Here is a 26,108-nt window from a genome sequence, read left to right on the forward strand (position 1 = left end):
AGTTTTAATGCAGTCATGTTTAAATTTGTTTTGTTTAACAAATATATGTTTCGCAGCATGAAGCAGCGAAGGTGATGCAAGATGCTCTCAATTCATTCAGAGGAACACCAGAAGAAGTTTGTATTTTATTACCGTGAATATCTGTTTGCTTAAACACATAATGAACTTTTTCCTCAAAAGCTGATTTTGCAGTCAAAACAGTCTTACTAGTTGTTTTTTATGTAATTTTACTTTTATTTCATTCCAAAATTAAGTCAACATAATTTCTAGTCGATTTTGCACAATATTTAATGCCAATGAGTTATTTTTACTAATGATAATATAATAATTATCAGTTTAAAATGAATGTTGTAAGTAACTGGTATCCAGGTGCGAGTGCAGATAGCTAATTCTGAACTGTCGGTTAAACGAGGTGATATAGAATCTGCGCTGTCCACACTGCGAACAATAAAACCCAACCAACCTTACTACGTGCAAGCCAAACAGAAAATGGCAGCAATATTTCTCCAGTACAGAAAAGATAAGCAGTTGTTCACGAGTTGTTACAGGTGAGTAATTGTTTTGACAGTTTACTTAATAAATTAATTTATTAGTTTAATACACAACAATTTTTTAGCATCCGTTGTTTTTAAATTGAATCTTAATTATTTTGCTCATCAAGTAAGGTTGTCGAATGTTTTTATAACTCATATTTTATTTTTTTATTTATTTATAAAAAACGAGTGGCAACCCTGTTATTACATAACTTACCATAATACAGCCTAACCTTGAACTAGTTTAGTCATTACATAGATTTTAAAATAAAGAAACCAAATACTTGCATGATTTCGTTTTACTGTCCATTCCTACCTGACAGAAGTTTTCGTTAGTCTAATAAAATTTAATATACTGCAAAGTTACTGTTACCAACGAACTAGATGTAGTTTTAGCTGACAGTAAGCGCTATTCGTGAAACTAAACAAGATCTGTGTAAAGCTTTGGCTTGGAATCACTCGTTTAAAACTATAGTGTTAGTGGATCTTTAAAGGTTAAAACGAGAGAGGAAGAAGCATTATAAAATTTGCTATTTGCTAAAACATAGTGGTATTACGGAAACAGGATCATCCTTTTCCTAAAGTTAACCTAAACAAAACTTAGAAGATTAAATTCGAGGCCTGTAGTGTAAAATCTCTAAAACGAACTGTGCGAACACCTTTTTTACTACAAAACTATATAGAAATATATTAGAAAAGTTTTCTCTTCGTTGAATTTTGTTTTCGAAAAAAAAAAGACATAAAGAATACTTTTAAAATCAGTGAATAGAGACCATTGGAATGGAGGAAACTTTTCGTTCCTAAACCGATGAATTAACATCTGGCGGCATATTGGGTGAAGATTTTGTGGTGACTTCAAGAAAAAAATAAGTTATATAAACTATACGACGTAAAGTTTTATTTAATTTAACTTTATATAGAAGAAAATGAAGAGTCGGCGCATTACTTGTAAACTGGATATTGTATCGCTAAATTAATGTATTGACGAGCTCCAAGTTTTCAAGCACATTTTTAGAATGTCGGTTAGCCTCGAAAGTCTAGTACTTACCATAAGGGTCTTAGAAATATAAGAATACAATGTATACCAGGTCGTATGGTTGTAGCGGGAAAATAAATTTGCCTTCTCTGTCGAGTTTTGAAAATTCAGGACTGTCAGTTTATCTGCACGCTGTAATGAAACTAACATTTCATTTTAGTATTTTAAAGCTTGTGAATAAATATGGAATTTTTTGTAACAATAAAAGCTTTTCCAAAACATTTTTCATTATTTTCAAAACAAGCTTTTCCAAAACAATTTTTATAACTCTTAAAACAATTTTCTAAAACAATAAACAATATTGTTTACTTAAAGGAGTTACATTTATTTCACTGCTTATAAAACGGAATTTTAATTGCATTTACTTGCAGTAGCAGTAGCAGTTTCGGCAGAGCATTCGGCAAGTGTGCTTTAAGTTAAGATGCATTTTAAGCACGTTAGGTTTAAGAACTAATGTTTTCTTGTGTGTTTAACTTTAGTTCTCATATAGTGTGATGTAATTGTATCTTTATGTTGTTTAGTTTATGTAAATAAAATAAAAGTGTTGTTTTGATTGTTGTATTAATATACTTTAATAATCCATATTACCCCTTTAACATCTTTGTAACGAGACAACGCGACTAAAACGTATGAGTAACTACCACTTATCCGTCACGAAAGTACGGCTGCGGTAAACAGTTCATCCAAAAAGTTTCACACGATAAATAAAATACATTCTTCATGTCAAGCTCAGTACTGGAAAGTACAGCAAACTTGGTGCTCCAAAATACTTCTATTATATATCTCACCCTTCATTTCCCATATTCACAAAAAGTTAATAAGTATTTTTTTATATGCAGGTATTGAATTTTTTGAATATTTTGATATTGCTTTTAATATATAATTATTAAAGTCTCATAAACAGCAGTATTAAACTGTTAATGTTTTCCAGACTTAAATACTGATTACAAGAACGTTAACGAAGATATATTATAGGTATGATACGAAAAAAGGCTATAAGCTACAATGGGTTAATTAGATTTTTTTTTGTTTTACTAATAAATGATAGTTATTAAAATAATATGGATCAATTCAATGTAAAAAAGAGTATAAACGTTATTGAATGATTTGGTTTATCTCAAAATGTTTATGTTTTCCCTGCATAGAGTTTCGTCCAACTAGTGCCAACTAGAAAGACTGAGATGTTATTTTATTTAAACGCTTTAAAATTTGACCGCTAGCTGGCGCTAAAGTAACATGGTTAAATTATATTTGATAAATGAAATACAAATTAAGCTACTCACAAACTCTTGTTTGTAACTTTTCTCTAAATTTACTTAGATACCAAACAAAATAGTTTATTAAGTTATCAATAAATAAACAGTTAATACTTTTTACGCATGTATAGTACAAGAAAATAATTGTTATAAACAGAGAACTGCACGACAAAAATCCATCGATTCACACTGCTATGCTGTTAGGCGATGCTTACATGAAAGTTAATCAGGTACTTACAACTTATAATATATCAATTGTAGTTTTAAATGCTATCAAATTAGTTGAATCAATCTTGTGTCGGAATTCTTAACATTTCAATCTCTGTTTGCTTTCAAGTTTAACAACAACATTAAACGAACTTGTAACATACCTTCAGTAAGCTTTTTACAAATATTTACTTTTCGATTACCCAATATTTATCATACCCGCTGCTGATTTATTGTTAGCACCGTACGTTACGTGTTTGATCTTTTAAAACCTAATAGATAAAGTGTTTATCTGTTATGTACCTTTAAAAACACATTTCAAGCTTATTAATTAGTTGCTTTTTATTGTGCAATTTTTTCAGCCGAACGATGCGGTCAAGGTGTATGAAAATGCTCTTCGTAAAAACCCAAAAGACGGTGAGTTAGCGAAGAAAATCGGTCAAGTTCTCACGACCACTCACGATTTCAAAAAGGTGTTGCTCGAAAATATATATTAGTTGTAAATTTGTGATATTAGGCGTTTTCTGAAGATTGTAAGTTTTTTTAAATATTGAAGCTCTTAAGTTTTTAAACTAAAGTTGTTTTGTCTTGCTCTTTTAGTTTACACAAAGCTTAGATAAAATTCAAACACACTATTTTTATTAAAAGTAAGTTATAATTAGTCCAAGCTGTTATTATGGCGTGAGGAAAAGTATTACAAGTTATGTTCCTTAAAATTCTAGCGATGAATTGTTCTTAGAAAATTTATTGTTTGTTATGTCAACTTAGTTTTGAAAAGGCATCTGAAATCAGCTTGTTGTGATTGTTTAGTTGTCTGCGCTACTAAATATTAGTTAATGACTGCAAACAAACCATTAGGAACAATTTTGATTACATTTTTTTTTCCACTTTGCTTGTAATGTTGCACTTCACGATGAAAATTGCAGCTTAAATGCCCTGCTAATTAAAACTCGGTCAACGGTGAACGAATTTGCGCTTTGTTCCCCGTTACGTTCTTTTGTGTTGTATTTATGTTTCAAACTCCATTACGTTCTGGATTTGTTTGTCGTTATAAAACTTCGCCAGAAGTAGTTTAGACAAAACTCACTTTTGATTTATGTTGATTTTTTTCATAAATATCGCGTAAAAATAAGTTGCTTTCTTGTGAAATTTTTGGCGCTCGTCGTCTTTGTTACAGTTTGTCACACGGAAGCTGGACAAAGCGCGCAAACATGTGACTTCTCCAACACGCATTTCGCTCCACTGTTTGAACAAACAAACAGTTTGATACAAACATCGCTTCTGCGGCCAATTTGTCTTTGTCCTTCAACAATTTCGCTACTGCGTCTGTAGACGGGTGAACTCGTTTGGCCCGTCTGTAATAAATATTGACTTTGCCGCTTGCATTTCTGACTACGTGATAAAACGCATTCATTTGTTTTTTTTGTTTTTTTTAATTTGTTAATGGCATATGTCACGTAGTTTAAGTTAAAATTTTTGGTTAAAATCTTGTTGTTTAAGAATAAATCCTTTTTTTATCTGAAATTTAAAATCTGTTTAAAGTACTTCTCTTATTTTAATGTTTTTGTTTCAGGCCATCACTTACTACGAAACTGCAATTAAGAACGGTCAAAAATGGCTCCGTTTTGAGTTGGCGCATCTTCTGATCAAACTGAAAAATTACAGCAAGGCCGAAAGAGTTTTGCAAGCTGTGAGTGTATATTAGTTCAAAAGTTATTTTATTTTTATATTAAGCAGATAGCTAAACGACAAAACAAACCTTTATATTTTTGGTGTTAAATTTAAGCGTAAACTAATTTTAAATTGCTTGCTGAAGGGCGCACTTAAGAATATTTCATTACCGAACTTAAACTTTATTTTAAGTTTTTGTATAATTTGCGTGTAGTTGTGTATTGTATGCGATAAGTTTATTTAATAAAGTTACAACCAGTTTTGTTTAATTCTTTTTTTTAATCTAAAGCAGTAAATTTTTAAACTTTTAGAAAATGATATCATTAAAAAGAAAAATATCTAAAATTAAACCATTTGAAAACACATTTAGTGCTCTTTTAATCACAATACAATAGAACTGTAATTTCTACATCAAAGTTCTCATTTGTTTATTGAGTTTGTACGCGAAATGAAACCAAAACGCCTGAAGTGCTTGTATTTTCGCCGCAACAACTGAAAGTGTTGACCGCTAAGCCAGCAAGTGAACACACAGTGTCTGGGCGGCTGTAAAAATCAGCCGTTTTAAGTCTACCATTTGAACGAGTTCGGCAGGATAGCGCTCAAAATTGAACCCGTGGAGGTTACTCGGGTTCGCCAGATTACAAAAGACGAAAACATTCGAATACACACTTTTTAAAGCGAGCGAGAGCTGTTTGCGGCGCGCAATAAACACGCAAACTTCAAACCGAACAAGTCCGAATGTGCCTGGCGGAATTGGAAAATTATTTTAAATTTGCGGGCTAGACACGTCAAAAAGTTTCAACTGCTTTCATTTCAAGTGTCTTTCGTTCAAGAGAGCGCTGTGTGTTTTTTTTTCAAAAAGCTCATTGACTGCCGATGATGCTCGTTTCACCCAGTTGTTACAAAACCGTCGCGTTTCCATGGCGACGGCTTATCGCGTCGCTCGAACGTTTAATTGTGTTTTTCGCTCAGGTTTTAGGTTACTTGAAGCATAAGTTGGTGATGATGTCATTGAAGCATTGAAATTTTTTAGTTACTGTGTACTGAATATTATTTTTTGCTGTTTCAAGTATTTTGTTTATTATCATTTAGGTTGGAATTTTATCTGTCATGTATCTTATAACTTTTAAAGTATCACTTTTTTATTGCCGTTTAATGAAAAACTAGATTGTGTAAACAATAATTCACCGTAATTTTTAAACTTGAACTTATTATTCTCTTGCTTTGTTTGTTTAGTTCTAATCAAATATTAACAAAAAGTTTTGTTTGTTTGTATAAAGGAAATAAGCTAAACTCGAATACTCTTTGAAATATAGAATGACTAGACGAAAATGTTTCTCCAATTTACTAGATTGTTTTGTAAATTTGATAGATACTTATGTAGCCTATAGCAAAATATATATTTTATCAAGAAAATTTGTGTTTATTTTAAAGAAAATAAAACTAACCATATACAATAACTCTTCTCCAAACTTCATCGGTGTCATATAATAAAACTGTAAGCTTAGAACTTATTTCCCATTCCTATGAAATATTAGTTGCATTTAAAAAAGTATTCAAAAAGTTATTAAGTTATTAAGATCCACAAATGTTATATACAATTTAATAAAGTTAGTTTTATCGTGTTCAGATGAAAATTGTGTCTTGTTCTGATAACATTTCAGATAACACTTTACCTAATTGCCTCCACGCAAAATGTTGTTTTTACGAAAGTAATGATGAATGAGCGTAGCTCTTCAAATAAAAACAACTATTCAATCATACTCCAGCCGAGTTCTGTTTTACTACAGTGTGCTTACCACTTCTCACTAGAGAGCTTGCGAAAATAAAATACGTATGAATATTATTCAAGTCAAGTACAGTTTAATGTAACAAAATAAAAATACACAAATTTTAGATTCTATTTATGTATCTTAAATTTTCCATAGAGTGGTACTGCTTACTATCACTTATGCAACTATTTTGTTTAATGGTTAAACAAAGTTTAATCTAATTAAGAAAAATTTAATGTTTACACATATATAGAACAACTGAAAACAACAATCGATTTTAACCTACTTTGACTTTTTTACATAACCTTGTTATTTTATCAATTAATTGGTGTTTCATAACTGTTACTTTTTGCGATCGTAGTAAGAAATTGAAAATGCGAAAGCCACATTAGACATTACGTTTGAGAAATATTAGCCGTTCAGGTTTATACGTACGTGTTGAAACAATACTTTACTACCTTTGAAGCGGTAACCTAGTTATCTTACTTTATAATAAATGAAAAAGTTGTTTTTGATTTGAAATAAAATTATTTAATTTACAAAAATAAAGGTACAATTGTATCTGTCGGCCTTTGTTTTTATACGTAGAGGTAGAGTAAGAAGACTTTTAATTTTTTTGTTTCATCTAAAACATAACAGTATCATTAAAATAATCATTGTAAATTTGATGTTTAATCGTTGCAACTTTAAAATTAATTAAGTAGCAAGTTTATATTACTTATATAATGTACCAACTGTTAATAAACATTAAATACACTTATTAATATTTTATTTTATACTATAACTCTGAATTTAATTATTAAAGAAGTGTTTATTTATGAAATATCTTAGTTTTTAAAATACTAAATTATTGCTAGTACTGTTGTAATAATAAATGTTATATACTATTCCTAATACATTTATTTAGGGCAGGGGTCGACAACCTTATGTAAGCAACCGCCGAGATCTAATAAAGATGTCTTTCGCAAACCGAATTTGATTTAAAAAAATCTTTTAAATAATAAGCAATAATATTAAAAATCTTTAGTAGAAAATACTTAACAAGCAAAATGGTAATGAAGTTCTAATAAGCACTACTGTTTACTCTAGAGTCAAAGTCAAATTAAGAGCGCAATTGTAAATGTAAATATAAAAAGATTGTTTGGTTGACACAATTTTATTTTAGCTAAAAGTTCAGTTGCGGGCAATATTTTTACAAACTTATCTTTACTTAAGGGTATTGAAGGAGAACAAAATGACTTTCTAGATATAATTGTGTTTTTAAAAAGGTAAAACATAAAAAAGCATAGTAATTTTGGTTTATTTTTTTTTTTAAAACTTATCTTTTGGTATATAAGTTTTGATCTACGTTTGATTTGTTATCTCTTTAAAACACGATTAGTTTTATATGTTTCATTTTAAGTTTCAATTCATAAATTTAGATTAAATGATACTTTAAGTTATTTTGTTAATTACAAAACACCACTTTTTCCTTCACAAGACAGTATAACATCGTCGTTTAAACTCTTAATAAAGTTCAGGTTAAAGTATAATATTTTAAGATGAAATTTTTAACTCTCGGACTTTTAAAAGTCAATTTATCACCAAATTCAAAACAATATATTTAAAAGCATGTTGGAATAAAACATACAAATTATTTTGAAAACCTCCAAATCTTCATTGTTTAATAAAAAATAATGTTGCAGGAAACAGCGAATGAAGAAGAAGATCAAAGGTCGCAACTGGATAAGAACATCAGTGAGGCGCGAAGATTGGTGTTGCTAGCCACTTTGTACAGGGACACACAGAGACCCCAGGAAGAAATGCAAGCTCTCAATAGGGCCAGGGAAGTTCAAGTTAGTGTGTTTTGTTCGTAATGAAATCATAAACATAAGGTAGATAAATTTAAAGGTTATTTTTAAATTGTAACATACCATCATATATATCAATACAAATATAGTATTATTGTTTGTTTTTATCTATTTTCTTATTGGTACCTTATTTTCTTCTTTTTGAGTCCAATGTTTTGCTGTTATAAGTAAAGTTTACAAAAAAAGGGAGCAATTCTTTATGCCAGACTTGCTTATCTTTTTGATGTTAAGGGAATCTTTTTAGTTTAAGAATTAAAATAATTTTTGTCGTTATTTTTTGTCCAAAATACACCTCTAAAAATTTGTAATTTCATTCATGAATATTAAAATGTTCTATGTATTATCACCTTTTTAAAACAGTCATGATTGATAATTACTATATGCTCCGATAAAGTTTATTATGAAACTTACAGAAAGGATTAAAAAAAAGTAAATGAGTGTTTTAGTTTTCTCACATAAACATCTGTTTTAAAACGTTTATCATTTCAAACGCGATTACTTTTACCAAAAAGGATACATCAAGATAAGAGAAAGCTCTAAAGTATTCCAACTGAAACAATTTCGTTTTAAATAGTCTCACACTTTGATAAACTTTTATCAGGCTTTTCGCTTTATCACAAGTTCGCTTTTTCCATATTATCACCACTTATCGGGACTGCAGTTTTATTATAGAAGTTTATCTGATACAAAGTTGCGAAAAACTGATAAATTTTGAACTTTATGTAGCTTCCTTTATTTAGTGACTTTTGTTTTAAAGACGTCACAATGTTCAAATTATTTTCTCTTTTTTTTTTCGAAAATTTAATATGATATCTTGTTTAAAAAATAATCAATTTTATCGATATTTTTCTGTTATTTAAAATATTTATTTTTAGCAAATAAAGTATTTTATCACTTTTTGATTAGTATGTTTACTCACTTCCGCATCTTTGATAGGCTTTAAAAAAATACAAATAATTTTAAAGAACCTGATATTTTTAAAATAACATTACTAACTTTTATACCTTGTGTTTTTTATTTTATTTTACATTTAATTTTATTTTGAACTGAATTTAGATTGGATAAATAATACCCACATTTTTGTAGTAAAACCGTTGTAAACTAATAACACTTAACACATATTTATTCATTGTTTCTGTGGACTGCTTTAATTTTTTAGCTCTTCGTACCAGCTTTTGTTGAATAAATTAAAATTCTAAAAGTCTATTTGTTTTGTCTTTGGAAAAAGCAAAAAAAAAAAAAGAATAACATAATAAAATAAGTTTAGACAAAGCATCAAATTTGATATCAATACCTCTTGAAGTATTTATATATACTGCAACTTATAAAAACACTTTCAAAGGCGCGCGTTCTGAAAAGAGCCCAGATAGAGCAGCCGGACAAAGTGGAGAAGGAGAAGGTTCAGGCGGGTCAGTTGTGCTGCCAACTGGCCAACTACTACAAGCAGGTGGAGAACAACCTGCACAACTCCATCAAGTATTTGAAGGAAGCGCTAGTGTACACCCCCAAAGATACCAAGGTGGTTAGAGTTATAAGTGTGTGTAAAAAATAATTGATTTGTTGTTTATAGTATGTCTTTAGTGATAAATATTTCTACTTTGTTTAAAACAATTTATACTGTTTTAATTTTATTAGTTAGTTGCGTTTTTAGTAGAATATATTTTACAGTTCCTTATGTAGAATGCTAAGTTTTCGATATTTTTATGAGTCATTTCACACTTTGTTTGATTGAATGTCCGAAGTCAATTCAGTTTACTAATAATTTTTATTTCCAATTTTTTTATTTATTTTACATGTCGAATTTAATGATTAAAAAAAAACTAAAAGTTAAACAAATGTACATAAAGTAAATAGTAAAATAAAAGTCATGTTTTTGGCCATAATTAAAGTTTTTTAAATTTATAAAAATAAAACAACATTTTGTTACTTCAGTTTTCATTAAAATTTTTCTATATTTCCTAAAATACGATTTCTGATATTAAATTACAATTTTCGTACTCCATTTTACAGTAATGTTTTAATCATGATTTTTTTAATCCATTTGTTTTTGTTTCCCGCAAACATTACCTAAACTAAATTAAATCTATACTTGTTGCTAAGATAGCTAGGCTTTTCCATCAACCTTATCGTTTTGATACTTTAGTAATTTAATTTGTTTTCTAATTAATATCACGATGACCGTTTGGTGACTCCGACACTTACAGTCACGAAGTTAATCAATTTCAAAGTAAATATAAAAAGTATCGAGTTTTAACAACACATGTTGTGTTTTCTGTTAAGCTTTCAAAGACAGTTTTTTTTTCAGTCAAACCGTTCCATTATTTGAAAACTGCATAAAAATTTTATTCGGTGTGCAAAACTTTTTGCAGCACTTTTTTTAGTCGCTTGTAAATATTTTCTTTGTTTAACTTTACAGATACTGCTCGACCTTGCGAGGATAGAACTGCAAGCGGGCAACACCGAAAATTGCCAGCAGTACTGCCATCAGGTGCTGAAAATAAAAGATGACAGCAACGACCAAGCTTCCATGGCTAGTTTTATATGAGTATTGTATTGTTACTTGATGTGGTGCATTCATTGCTTCCGCACACCATTGTCACGAATTTAAGGTACAATGTATAGATTTAGACAACAGAGGATGTCGAGCTATTTCTCTATTATATGAGCGACCCATATATAGATTAAAAGCAACATTTTTTGAAACGTTTAATCTTTGATTAACTTTTCGGTTAGAGCCAGTTTAGTTGAAACTTTCCTGTAAAAATTTATGAAGGAACTCAAAGATTCAAATAAATATTTATCACCTCCCACGTTTTTTAAATTATAAACTTGTTTTCCAGAAATATTTTTAAAAATATAAAATTTTTGATTATAACATGGTTCTGTCTATTTTTAAAAATACCTTTAGTTTTTTTCTATAGAAAGTATGTGATAACTTAGATAATTTTACATAACAAGATAATTATATACAAACCAAAATACAAATGTTTTATTGCTTTGAACAATAAAAATATTTCTGTATATAAAAAGTGTATGGAAGTTTTCTAAAGTTTAGAATCAATTTAGAAATTTTAAATTATAACTAGGTTTACAGTTAAACACTTTTTTTGTTTTTAATAAGAAAATGTTTCAAATATTTTAAATACATGGTTTATCATTTTTTGTTCACTTTATCGTAGTAAACTAGTCAAAAATATAAACTGTAGACTATTTGAAACAATATCCACTCTAAACATTTTGAGATAAACTCTACCGATTTAGAAAAAAAAAAACATATAACTTGTGCATTAAATTTTAAGATAATAAATATAAAAACTTTTGTATAGATGCTAGCGGATGTGATGTTCAACAAAAAAGAATACAGACAAGCAATTTTTCATTACGAGAAGTTACTTGAATCTAAACCAGACCACTATGAGGTAAGACTTTAGTAGCTTTCGGAGTCAATATTCGTGTTTGACTTACGATCGCTCAGAAAAAAAAAACATTTTCTATGACTATTTTAAAACTTAAATTCACTTTTAGTTTAAACTACATAGTGAGTTAACTTACTAATTCATGCCATCACTTAGACTAAAAACCAGAGTAAAGATAAGAGTTCTGTTTGTGTTTAAAAATTTAAACTTTTCATGTTGTTACTACAATTGTTTCAAAATAACTGCGGTCCGCAAAAGATTTTTTTTATACAGTAGTACTTTTACTAGAAAAATTGGCCCACTACTAATAAATGGCTGCCGACCCCTGACTTACATTAATTGTAAGTGTGTAAGTGAAATAAGTAAAGCTTCTTTTTGTGTTAATTAAAACTAAGTTTGTTTAGTGAATTTTGTTAATAAAATTTTTGAATAAAAAATCATTAAATGCGTTTATAAAGGTCAACAAGGTAGAATAGCTTATGAATTACTACTCGTTTTACACCTTATTTGTTTTCAAGCTTCCTCAACTTTACTCATGCTTTGATGTAGTCCCACTTACATTGTACTCTAGTTTTTATTTTTAAACTTTAACTGTGTGGGCTTAGTCAAAAATTTAGCATTGTAGGAGTTTCTATAAAGTTGAACTTTGTTAAGTAAAAAAAAAAAAATTATTATGACAAAAAAAAAGATTTTTTTATATATTTAAAATATATATATATCATTGACTATAAACATTAAACTAAAAATGTTTAAATTATAATCGAAGTTACGTAATTTCAAAAATGAAAAAAAAGTGTTTAAAATTTATAATTTTCATTAAAACTAGTTATATTTTTAAAAATTTGATAACACTTTATTATTTATTTACACCACTCTTTTCGGTTCAACTGCTGAATTTGTTTTTTGTGCTCCTCAGTTCTTAGATTTTGTTAACATACTTCAACCTATAATTTCCCATAATAAAGGGAGTTTAATTTTACAAAGTTTTATTAATGCTACAAAGCATTGTTTAAACTGCTCTAAAAGACATAAATATTTTAGCAAACAACACTAACTTGGGTTTTAAAAAGATTAATCAAAGTATTAAGTTTCTACAACTATAATATACTTCATTTAGTTTACAACTTTTTGTCATTATTGATGACTAAAGTTATAAATTACAACTTGATAATGACTTTTGATACAATTTTAAAGTAAAATATAAAATGATGCCATTAAGATAAATTATTAATTTTTGGTAAGGACAGATAATATCACATTTATAAGAAAAATATGTTGTTGTTTTAGCATATAAACTATTTTTTTAATTCTTGAAAAGTCGAATGCAATCTTAAAATCTGAACCAAACCAAAGTTAGTTCTCTACGCATGCTTATTTTAAATAAACAAGTTACTATCCATTAAAAGGCGATGGCGAGATTGATCGGTCTCCTGCGAAGAGGCGGCAGGCTCAAGGACGTGGAAAGTTTTCTGCAAAGTGCGGAGGACAGGTGCGGAAAAGCCAAGTGTGAGATGCAAGCAGGCTTCCAGTATTGCAAAGGAATATACAACTGGTTCGTTTGAATGGAGGCCTGTTGTTTGTCAGCACATTGCTGTGCCTAGTCGTTTTTTCACTAGAAAAAATTAGGCTGGACAAGTATGGTTGTTTTTAAATGTAAAGATCAGACGGTCGTTAAATTTTTAATACATCGGTTAGAACAATAAAAAATAAACGGGTTCATGAATGTACAGTACATTTAAAAATATATCAGCAAAATTTGAACTGTTTTTGTAAAGATTTATTTGTGCTAGAGCGGTTTGTCTAGTTTGATTTTGTCCAGTGAAAAAACGACTACGTGCTTGCACTGTGTTCTTTATCAGTACATTTTTTTAGTTATTTTCCATTTATTTTTCTTAGTAACAAAAATCAAACTAAACTACTAAAAATTTTTTTTTTCAAAGTAATCAAAACTACAAACACTAACAGTTTTAAAATTCGCTCAGAAAACTTTCCAAATGTTCAATTGTTAAAGTTTATACACGCAGGTACTGTGGGAGGGCGGGCGAAGCGCTGAAACTGCTCAACAGAAGCCGCATGGATTCGGAGTGGAGTGAGAAGGCTCTCGAGATCATGATCAGAATTTGCCTCAATCCCGATCAACAGACGCTGGGTGGCGAAGTTTTCGAGAGTCTTCAGCAGCAATCCAAGTTTGCCATAGTTTTATTTCCATCTGTTTTAAAGACATATAAAGCTTATTTTGACGTATTTTTGGTTTTTTAGTTAAACACTAATAAGTTATTCCATATCAAAATTTACTTGTTCGCGAATTTTCTTACTGTTCCTGTTTAATTTTTCAAGTAGTTATGTAACAGCTATTAATAATAAACTTGCTAACTAAAACTATCCATAAGTTAATTTATGCTAGTGTTTTGATTTAAATGGTTTTATAGAGTTTTACTTTTATTATTTCAACGTTTTGTAGTTTAATCAAAACAAATTTTTTTTTATATATAGTGTTAAAAATGTCTTGGTAGATAATTACGCTGTGTTTATAACATTAAAAATATTGTTTACTTTGAGACATTTTGTTAACAGTAAAAGTTTAAAATAGCTTTTTTAAACTATGGAAAATAGTATTTTGTTGAAAATTTTTTGAACTTAGTATGTTCTTTCACGTCATTTGCAATTAACGTTTTAATTTTTTAGTAACATTAAAAAAAAAAACTAATCAAGGACTAAAATTTTGAATAATACTGAGGATTTTTTTATAACTTTTTATTGTGTAAAAACTAAAATATTCACTAAGCTTTTTGAATTCAAGTTGTAGCAGCTAAAAATAATGTGGATTATAAAACCTTCATTCGCGCTGTAAATCGAATTCAATTAAATGTGGTAACAAAGTATATCGATCTCAGAGGCTTAACTCAATTCAAAGTTTACAAAAAAAAACCACCCTAAACAGTTCCAATAAAGCGAACCGACACTTATTTTTGTCGCCGCATTAGTGCACGCAGAAGAACGTGAAGCAGCGTTCGACGAAGTCCGCAACTCGGTGTTTTTCGCGTCACGCTCTAATGAGCAAGCAGACGGAATTGTTGTTTGTTTTGTCGTCTGCCGCTCTTCACTGCATTTTTGCGCGTCTCTCCGCTCGTCGACGTTCGACGCGCAAGGTGACATTGACGACCGGGTCACTTTTTGAATCAACTCGCTGAGTTTTTGTTTGTTTTGCGTTTAAGGAGACTTTGCTGGAATTTTTGTAAAAGCTGTGTTTTTTTGATTTGGTAAAAATTTTTGTTTAGTAAATGTTGAACTGACCAATTTACAGTATGTTAACTTTAACTTTTTAATGAAAACAAGTTTTAGTTAAAGTTTATAAAAATGTACAGTCTATTAGAATAAGTTTTTATACTTAAAAAATAAACTTCTTTTTAAAAATATAAGCGATGGCCTTTATGCTACTTTTCGATTATTGTTTTATAAATACAAAAAAAACATCAGTATAATTTAGGTTGCTCATCATTTATATCGTTTATTTTAATAAAAAACTACCTTTGTTTTTAAGTGCTTGTATTCGTTTTTGTTTTATAAGGTATGAAAAATATTAACCTTGATTATTTAACAGTTTTGGTTTTGTTACAAATTTTAATAAATAAAATATGCGTTTTATTATACGTTACCTCTTTTTTTTCGTATGTAGTTCTGTACACAGTTTAAAACTCCATGAGTTTACTTAGTGATATTTTAAATTTAAAAGTGTCTTAGGTTTTTTATGTAATCTGTAGTTCAACTTTTTTTCGTATCATATTTCTGCACAGTATTTTTTTGTAGATATAGTAAGCGTCAGTTTTTTTGTTTTTCTTGTGCCTTTAAAATATATTAAATTCTTTGTAAATGTCATTTAGCAATCGCCCTAGATGTTGCTTGCTATAAAACAATTTTAAATTACCATTATCTACCATTAAAGTCCATTTTATTCTAAATCAATAAGGTTTAATACGTTTAATAAAACAACCTTTATGACAAATTATGATGTACCTTGAAATTGTAAATGTTTTCAAGTTTTATATAATATAACTTTTAGAAATTTATAGTTAATACCTTATAAATTAATAAATCAGTCTCATGTTTTTAAAACTTCTAATCAAACTAGTTGCAGTTTTATTTTCTTTATTTTTTTTAAATTTCTGCTACATCTAGACTTTATATATTCTTAAATAAATTTGTAAATATTTAAAAAAAAATCAAGGAAAAACAGCAAAATGTATCGCAACTGCTTAACTATGCATCAATTATGTTTTCATAATCATTTGACAGCAACGAGAGACCTGAAACAAACACTGCGTTGTCTACAGCAGAGAGGCTTGTGAAAGAGTTTCAATCAAACGAAGACCCTTTCAAAGCCGAAGTTCTGCAAAACCTGGTTCTTGCAGCGTCCAAGAGCAAACCCAGCGCAGAGCGAGCTCTCAACAATTTTGTTGAAATTGGACAGAAAAAGGTTGTTTTATTTTTAGTTTTTAATTTAGCACCCTTTGATAAACTATTCTATATTTGTTTAGTGTGTATTCTATTGGTGACTTTTATTTATTAGTATACCATTAAAGCAGTTTTATGATTATTTTTACTATACTTGTGTTTATATACACTCATATATGCAAAATAAAAGCTTTTTTTGTTAAATAGCTGGAAACTTTTGACATTTTACGTATTTACAAATTTTCACATAATATATAATAATTTTAACTTAGGGATAGAGCAATTTATATAGGTTATAAATTGAAAATAAGTTTTCCAAACTACTCTCTCAGACTAACAAACTCGATTATAAAATTTTTTAACAAATTAAAAGTCTTTAAAAAAGTTTCTCGTTTTCAAAATACAACTTTTAAAAATTATCTTGCAAAAAAGCACGTTGCAATGAGGAAGTGTTGTCGACATATGAGTTGCGTGGCTGAGCTAAATGAAGTCACTCACATTGTTGCCACTGCCATTGTTACTCACCTCGTTAAATCTGCATTTAAATTTGCATAAAACTTCCTTTACATTGGAAAGTTACCTTAATCTTGCCCCTTGTTTTGATTTTTAGTCATACTAAGTTTAAGCTAATTGTTAAGTGATGAAAAATTACTTTCGGCTTAACTTGAGTTTAAACAAGTTTATTTGTAATTTTTGTTAAATGCACTCTAATGATTTTTGCAACTCATTTAGAGAGATTATGTTCCTGCTTTACTCGGAATGGCGATTGCTTATCAGATGATCAAACAAACTCCAAAAGCTAGAAACCAGCTAAAGCGAATATCTAAAGTAATTTTTCTCTACTTTGTAGTTTTTCCTCATACAACAGAGGTATTCGTTGTTTATAAGAAAGTTTACAAGCGCTTAAAGTTTATCATACTTTTTTTTTGATTTTTTAGCATTTTCAAATGTTTTTTGTATGCTTTTAATTTAAAAACTAATTGAAACACTATCATAAACTGAAACCAGAACACCAAAGAACCCTTTTTAAAGTTACCAAATTTATTAAAATGCATTTTGTTGTACTTATATTCAACCAGGTTTATATTAAAATTAAATGTGTTTGTTTTAAGAATTATACTTTTTTTGCTTTGTTTATACGCATGAGTAGCATAAAACTATTTGTCTCTTGGAAGTAATTAAAATATGCTAGTTTATTATCAAAACTTAAATAATACCTATTTTAAAAACCAGCTAAAAGTTCTTTTTTCTAAACAAGTTTAATTTTACGTAAAACTAAAGAATTTTTTTTCTAAATGTTTAATTTTCACTATAAAAAGTTACAAATTAAATCTTAACTTGTGACAAAACTATTTGTTTATTTAATTATGAAACAAATATATTTTATACAATATGTCATCAAACTTCAAGATGCAGTGGAGTCACGAGGACGCTGAAGACTTCGAAGCCGCGTGGCTCCTTCTCAGCGACTTGTACATAAGCGCGGGTAAGTACGACGTTGCAACCGACCTGCTCAAAAAGTGCCTCGAACATAACAAGGTTGCGAATTGTTGTTTGTTTCTTTAGTGTTGCAAAAAGTATGCTCTAACTGCGAGTTTTATACACTCAGTTTTTATGTTTTTGTTTGTGTATTGGTACTGTTTGATATTTTTGTAAGCAAAGAATTAAATTTCAAGTAACTGTTTATTGTTAGGTAAAATCTACTTAATGCCTTTGTTTTGTTAATTTATTTATAGAAACTTGTTAGAACGATATTTGTTTTATTTTTATTTAGCAACCCAACACTCGTTTAAGTTTTAAATAATAATGATTACATTTACACTAAAGAGTTGCTGCAAAGCTTACGAGTACTTGGGATTCATTTACGAGAAAGAGCAATCTTACAAAGATGCGGCCTCTCACTATGAAACAGCTTGGCAGTACAGTGGACAGAACAACCCTGTGATTGGTAAGTATATAAAATGCTCTAAGACTTTATTATTCTGATCGTTTTTTTACGCGTCATAATCTATCCTTATCATAAATAAAATTATGATATACGTTAAAATTTATGTAAAATTTTTGAATCCTTTTAGTAAAAGTTTCTGTCAATTAGCTTTACATGTGTGCTTTAAATATTTTGTTTCCAAGTTTGTGTTTCATATTTAATTTAAAACAATTGAAAAATTTTCATTTGTTTTTAAAAGTGATATTTATAATTACGAAACTATATGCAAAAATTAGTTAAATGATAGTTTATTTGCTAATGTTTAGTTAAAAATCCTCAGTAATTGAGTTCAAAGTAGTAGTTTACTATTTATGCTTTTTAATTGAATTATATATCGCCTCCCTTTATATAAAAGCTATTTTCCGAAAATTATCTAGAACAAAAAGCTATAATTTTAGTTTTTTACTGTAATAATTTGTGTAAGGAATGTAGGATCTAAACTGTTTTAAATCTGAAATTCATAAAATTTTTTATTACAATACCATCATTTTGCTGTTAGAATTTCTACAAGTTCAAATATAAGTATGGTTCAAAGTTTACAACTCAATAGGTACTTACAGTTTAAGGAGAAATTTTAAAGACTTAAAAACTACTTCAATCAAATTTTAATTTTCCTATAGCATTCAAATAATATTCTTCAAGTTTTAACAGTTATGTATAAATTAAGAAAAAATAAGTTATGTTATACATAAACATCCTTTTTAAACGTAAAATAGTTATAAACTATCTATTGTCTAAAGTTTTAGTTTAAAGTTTTGAAAGTTCAATTCATAACATTTAAATGAGTCCGAAATTTAAAATGTTTTAGCCTTAAAGATATATAATAATATGTTTTAAATCATTTTCCTGAAATCTGAGACATTGAACGCAAAAAACAACTCTATATTGCTAGCAAAAAATATTAATAAAGTAACAGAAAAAGTTGTATTAGTTATCTTTTTAAGTTAAAAGTTATTTATTGCTTTTATTTTTTAATCAAAGTAGACGTGTGTTCATCAAATGTTGCTAGCTTTTTTTAGATTGTAAAAAGTTTTTGTACAAAAAAAATTAATTGAAATGTAAAAAATCATGTTATTACGTTAGCAGCCTTTTACTAAACATTTAATTGGATTAGTTTCAAGTTTGTATACGATTTAAATTGTGTCACCAAAGTGCTTATTATCAGGTATAAAAACATTCGTTTAAAAATTATAATTTCCTTTTTTATTGTGACGTAACCAATTAGTAGTCAATTACGTTGCGGTGAAACTTGACTTTTAATTTTAAGTATTGTTATTTTACTATCATAATTCAATAGAACAATAAATTAATTGAGTAATAATAATAACGGTTTTATAAATATTATTGTTCTACAAATAACTATGAAACGTGTGTAAGTATTTTTGAATTTTAGCATTTTTGTAATAGTTCTTATTCAACTATTTTTTTAAAAATTATATCAGTATGTACTGTGAACACTAAAATAAATTTCTAAAAAAGGACTGTAAAACTGTTGTTTTTATTTATGAAATTGCGTACAGCTTTTTAGTAAAATAACCGATACTAAATCATAGTTTTATTACTTGTGTTTTAAACACAAATAAGTTAAAAGTTTCATAAACAACCAAGTTTATGTAATTTTTACAGAACTTTTAAGAAAAATAGTTTTAAATGTTTTTATTTAACTTTTAAACTATTTTTTATCAGGTTACAAGCTGGCATTTAATTATTTAAAAGCAAAAAAGCACATAGAGGCCATCAATGTGTCCAATAAAGTGCTCAAAATTTACCCGGACTACCCTAAAATGAAGAAAGAAATACTAGAAAAAGCAAGACTCTCTTTGAGAACTTAATTTTTTCTTAATCAAAATAATTTGACAACTGTGATTTTATATTCATTTTGGTACAATTTTTTACTACTAACACATTTTTTATTGATACTGTGAGTTGGTACACTTAATTCATATTTATTTTTCGTGAAAACCTTTTGTTTTGCTCATTGATTAACTTTTTTTAATAAAAAATAACAAATTTTTTTGTTTTTATATACAAGTAGACAAAAATTATTTGGTTAAAAATTTAACGGTCTATAAGTAATAGACTTTACGATATTCAAGTAAGAAACTTTAATCCAAACAGTTATAATTAAACTTTTTATTAATTAAAGTTTGTAACTTTATCAGTAACCTAAAATATATTATAATTTTTATGCAAACTAAAGTCTAAGCCAGGGTTTCTTAAACTTTTTTTTTAAATTTTCCTTCTTGAAGAAATTAAAAAGGCTATTGCCCCCTCAAACAAGACTACCATTTAAAACACCTAAGAGCTTTTTTTTTTGCTCTTCATCTGCAACTCAAGAATATCTAATGTAAGGTTCAAAATTACTAATAAAAACACCTAAGACCTTTTTTTGCTCTTCATCTGCAATTCAAGAATATCTAGTGTAAGTTTCAAAATTTTAAAATCGCCAAAATTTTTTAAATCGCCCCCCCCCCCTTTCGCCCCTTTACTAATTATTGCCCTCAAACTTACTAAAATCGCCTCCAGGGGGGCGGTACCGCCCACTTTTAAAAACCTTGGTCTAAGCTGACTTTTAACTTACAATAAATATACACTTTGCTTAAATTTTTATTGAAGTCTATACACGAGAAAATTAACTTTTGAATACGCAATTGTAAACAGGCTCTTTAAATACATTATCTGATAATAATATACGTTTATACGACCTTAAAGATTTCTAGTAATATGTTTCTTTACTACTATATTTTTCATATTCTTTTATAATACAAGCATACATGGAGCATTAGTTTTCTTCTCTACTTCGAAAAAGTACAAAGTCTTGGATAATAAAGTATCATGAAAAAATCATTTCAAGTTAGTGTTTTTCTTTGCCAACAAACAACCATTGTTTGCTTTAATGTTTTTTCGCAATAAATTGTTAGTATTTGAGAAAATGTAACACCTACTTAGTCTCGAAAAGGTTTTAAACAAACAAAAAAAAAGAAATATTTTACGTTTTTGTTCGACTTTATGCGTTTAAGCAAAATAAAAAAGCAGCAGAAAAGTTAAGTACCTAAAATATTGTAAGTTTTTTTTATTATTTTAACAGTTGAAATCTTTGTTTATTATAAAACAAATCTTCAATTATTTTAATTATATTTTGCAGTTATTACGAAAAAATTACTTTTTCATAACTGGTATAAAAACAAATAATATGGGATAGTCCAAAACAATAGAGTTTTAGGAACATATAGTTTGTAAACACATGTATAAACACTAATAGTTTTTTTAAAGTTTTAGTCATAAAGACATACAAGAGAACCGGCAAACTATATTTGGGATTTAAGAGATAACAACACAGGCTGAAAAATTAAATGGGAAATACTAAATAGGGAAAATCAAGATTTAATACTAAATTTGGCTGCAGACTTTATAACTTTGAAAAATAATCGAAATTGATAAATCAGACAAGACTATAACACTAAACAATAAAAGCGAAAGACAAAATATATGCATTCATTACCAAAAATTATTTTAAGCAAAATTATACCTAATAAATTTAAACAAAAGTATATTTAAGCTGCGCTGAGAAAATGTCAAAGTATTTTTCTAATATAATAAGTTAAAGTATCCTTTCCATACTTTTCAAAATTTTTAATAGCAGTTACTTTAACTTTTTCCAAATGCAAAAATTCTTAACCAATAACAAAAGTAAAATCAGTGAATTTTTCAAACTTAAATTTCTGCACAAAAACCTTCGTTATACTACGTAATAAAATTTATATAAATTTTAAATTATAATTTTCTGCAAAATATATTTTATAAACTAAACCTTTACTGAGGATTATGTGAGATATAAATATCTCATATATGAAACAGCTGTATTAAACTGTTATTTATTATATAATTAAATATATATATATAAGTATTTAAATAAAGTATAGTAAACGACAGTTTTTTACAATTGTTTCATATATTAGCTAGAAATATATTCTTATATACTTCTATCGCACGTATGAAACAATTGTAAAAAAAAAACTGTCGTTTATTATATAATTAAATGTTTAGCTACAATTTTATTTGTCGAGCAATATTGACAAACACTTTCAAAAATATATATTATCATTTATGAAGCAATACTAAAACTGACATATCAATAACCTTTATATAAAGTTTTCAGAATCGTGGGAAGGATTTATACTAGACTCCTAGAGCTTATGTAACTCCTAGAAAAACGGAGTACAAAAAAAATAAAGTCATGATTTGTTTTGGAGAATACTTTGCTAAAACTCTAGTTGCTTTGCTAATAAGGTCTTACTCATAAGTAATGATAAGTATCAGTTCTTAAATCAAATTTTTTCAAAGGGATATAACTTTCAAAAACACCTTTCAAAAACACCTTTCAAAGCAAAATTAACTAATAAAGCTATTTTGATCTATTTTGTTTAGTTGATGCATTTTCAAAAGTACCCACTGATTACAAGTACCTTTATGTTTAATTAATTCTGAAAGTTTTATCGTTTATCACATGATGAAAGTTTACAAAATCTTATCGCAAGATAGAATACTTGATGAATTTTCAACAAAACTTTTTAATGCCTACTACTACTGATACTTTTTGAAATATCATTACAAAAGTGTTTATAATTCTAATGCTACAGCTAATTGTTGTGCTGAAAAGATTTGCACAACTCATTTTTCGGTCTAGCTCAAAATTTATGTTTTATGTAGTAATTTATCTGTTATGGCTGTAAAATAAAATCATAGTTTTCAGATTTTAAACAATACTTTTTAGCTGATTTTTTAAAACAAGTTTTACATACATTTAATTCAAACTTTATATAGTAAATTATATTTTAAAAAGGTCTACAAGGCTTTTATTTTAAACTCTTTATTATGTCTTGAAGTACTTTTCTTTGAATTATAATTTTTTATATATAGTAAATGATAAAGACAAAAAATCACAAATAACGGTTGACAAATACCATAAGGACGATTTTGGAAACTTAAATATTATAATACAGTAAAAACTTACTTATTAAAATTTTCGCATGAAGCATAAACTTTTTAGAAATATTTAATTTTTTTTAAACAGTTTTTTACTGACTTCGTTTTTTAGTTATCTAAAATTTTTAAGCCATTAATACCAATTCGGTTTAAAATCGTTTAAACAAAATTTAAGTTTTATGTAACAAGCCTTTTCCTTTTTGTTAAACTAAATGAAATCATACAAAAGCTTTCTTTGAACCGTTTCCTTACTTAAATGTATGTTACATGATTCATATCAGAAAGCACATACTAATTCTGATTTAAGAAACTTTTTTAGTGTATAAAAATTAGACTCATTATACGTTTTTATTTTAATAATTATGTAGCGCATTTTAGAAAAGTAGAATTAAGAGTTTTAGAAAGCTTTGTTTCGTTAGTCTAAAAAAAAAGTCTTAAAATTTTTAATCTAATTCAAGGTTATAAAGTTTTTTTTGAGATTCAAAATCATATAAAGTTTGATGGTAAACGTCAAAGCGTGTGTGTCTTTAGAACGTGATTAACAAGTGTTATCCTTGTGCAGTTGGCATTTTTCTTTCACCACAGAACAGCCAGATGTATTATCGGTAGTGTACTAACAATAAAAAGTCTTTCCAGCTTAGTTCTTTGAAATTTTTATACAAAAAAAAAAGGTTAAGCAAAAATGCAGCAAAGTTCTGCTGAGGATATAGAAAAGGAAGTTAAGTTTTGAATTTCATGCTGTCATTCAAAAAGCGCATACTTTTTTAACGTTTTATTTTATTAACCTACTAATAAGTTTATTGTTTTTTGACCTACTTTGTCTTTTTTTTTCTCTACGTGTTGCTGTTTGTCATAATGGTTGTGCGTAAAACAATTTTGTTTTATAATCTTAAGTTTTAAGTAATTCATACTTAACTGTACAAGACGTTATTTTATTTGTTTAAAATGTACTTTACTGAAAATTGTACAAAACTTATTCAGAACTGTATTGTTTGAATTTTTTTTTAATACGCATAAAAAGAAATAAGTTCAGTGAACTACTTTTAAACTCGTCGACTTTTTATTTTGATTTTATCTACTAATAATTTTATTCACTAGCTTTGTTTAATAATTAAACATTTGTTAAAATTTACTTAACTTTTTACCATGAACCTTTACATTTCTTTTTTTTTCTTATCTTAATATAAAACAATTTTAAACAACACTTTAAAAGCTTTTAAACTAAACCTTGTTACAAAAACACTTAAACCCTGCGCTTTATATAAAACACGAGACAGCAAAATTTTGATTTAATAAGTTAGCTACTTGCGTAAATTTTACTAAATTATCAAAGTTTTACTAAATTTTACTAAATTACGTAAATTTTACTAAATTATCAAAAGAATTACAAGAATTTACAGTTTAAGTGAACTAAATCGGTCTTGTAAATGTAACGCGAAGAAATAAACAACACTAACAGTGTAACGATTCAAAGTTACTACAAATGCTGCTTAAACTTGTTTGCGTCAACTTAACTTTGCTCGACAGTTAAAATTACATTAGATGTAAACTTTACTTTTAAAAATGTTTTGCGCCGAACGTTTTAATTCAAAGTCTAGACGTCTGCAATTTAATTACACCAAATAAATCGACCAGATAAAAACTTTAAAGCGTCACGATTGGCAGAAGCGCAAAACCCGAAGCTCGAGCATTGAATCCACTGAACTCGCGGGTCAAAAAAACTTCTCATTTTGTATCAAGATCCGACAAAAGATTAAAACTCGATCGAAGGCCGACATGCGACGTGAACTAGTTCAATTTGCGGTAGGTGGCCTTTGCCAGTGAAAAAAGCGTCTCTCACGCGCTCGCAACGGCGAGCAAGGCAGAGAGAAAAAGGAGCGAGTGAACGAATAAACGGGCAAGCTGTATTGGTTGGCTGCGCATTTGTGAGAGCGTTGGTGTGCAAACGCGAACGCTGTAGAAAGGAAAAACAGAAAAAAGCAGGCGACTGCTGAATAGCAGCCGTCCCGTGAGCTGATTGTTATTTCGTCTGAGCGGCGCATTTCTGAGCGTCTGCTGCTCTCCCAAGTCTTTTCATGTGTTGCCTGTTTTCGTTTTCGAGGACAGATATTTGAGGTGCGATGTGTTTTAGGCAGTCCAGTCTTCTGAACTCAATTTATAGTAGAATAATTTGTTTATAGACTTTAGAAGAACTTGTTTTAGTTTTTTCTATTCTTTAAACTACTAAATAGCTAGAACTTACTTTAAGCTTTGAAGCTTTTGTTTTTTTAAATTAGTTTTTGGTATGAACAACTAAAAACGTAGACACAAGCTAGTAAAAGGTTTATATATACATACACAAAGTAAGCACATTTGTTTTTTGACTGAAAGCCTAACTTAAAATGAAAACAAACAACATACTACACACAGCGCGCCTCACAGCAAATTAGGGCTGGCGTGTTATTTAGCTGGCCAATACTTTGCTCCCCTTATTCTCTTCGTTCAAAGTTTAAATTTGTGGTACTTTCATTCAAAGAGAGCGACCGGTCAGTCGTTCTGCCGACTGAATGAAGGCAGCTCTCGGGGGAGATTAAGTTAACTAGCTGGCTTATTGGAGGCAGCTTTGGATGGCCGACTTTATCGTCTCAATTGCACGAGAGATTGTCTGCAGCGCTGTGTGACTTTCATTGAACTACATCGACTCCACGGGCAGCTTGTTGTTTTCGAGCGAAATTTTCTGTTTATTTTACTTTCAACACGCTGCCCACCGCAACGCAAAGCAGCGGTGAGAAAGATTGAAAAGATCGCTGCTTTTTTTTCTTATCGTTCGTGTACACATTGTATGTAGGTCGCCGAAACTCAGTCAGGCTAGACGACTTGCAGATCGTGTCGGTTCAGTAGAAGCCAGTTGTGGCAACTAGAGACGAAGTTTTGTTAAAAAATTTAATTTGTTATTATTTTAA

General features: G+C 28.5%; 1 protein-coding gene across 1 annotated transcript in view; it reads left to right on the forward strand.

The window, feature by feature from the left end:
* LOC145849130 (tetratricopeptide repeat protein 21B-like) overlaps nt 1-20,186 on the forward strand; it is a 31,610-nt gene extending 11,424 nt beyond the window's left edge. The window contains exons 15-30 of the mRNA XM_082954223.1: nt 57-116; nt 370-548; nt 2,983-3,055; nt 3,395-3,505; nt 4,606-4,722; nt 8,161-8,310; nt 9,668-9,844; nt 10,742-10,855; nt 11,652-11,744; nt 13,148-13,293; nt 13,766-13,927; nt 16,035-16,215; nt 16,926-17,021; nt 17,604-17,732; nt 18,021-18,141; nt 19,867-20,186. Coding sequence (XP_082810349.1) covers nt 57-116; nt 370-548; nt 2,983-3,055; nt 3,395-3,505; nt 4,606-4,722; nt 8,161-8,310; nt 9,668-9,844; nt 10,742-10,855; nt 11,652-11,744; nt 13,148-13,293; nt 13,766-13,927; nt 16,035-16,215; nt 16,926-17,021; nt 17,604-17,732; nt 18,021-18,141; nt 19,867-20,012 — 2,055 coding nt within the window. The 3' untranslated portion in view covers nt 20,013-20,186. The remainder of the gene's footprint in view (nt 1-56; nt 117-369; nt 549-2,982; nt 3,056-3,394; nt 3,506-4,605; nt 4,723-8,160; nt 8,311-9,667; nt 9,845-10,741; nt 10,856-11,651; nt 11,745-13,147; nt 13,294-13,765; nt 13,928-16,034; nt 16,216-16,925; nt 17,022-17,603; nt 17,733-18,020; nt 18,142-19,866) is intronic.
* Nucleotides 20,187-26,108: the final 5,922 nt, after the last annotated feature.

The sequence above is a fragment of the Thalia democratica genome, chromosome 1, assembly GCF_965202585.1.
Source record: "Thalia democratica chromosome 1, ktThaDemo2.hap1.1, whole genome shotgun sequence".
Classification (NCBI taxonomy): domain Eukaryota; kingdom Metazoa; phylum Chordata; class Thaliacea; order Salpida; family Salpidae; genus Thalia; species Thalia democratica.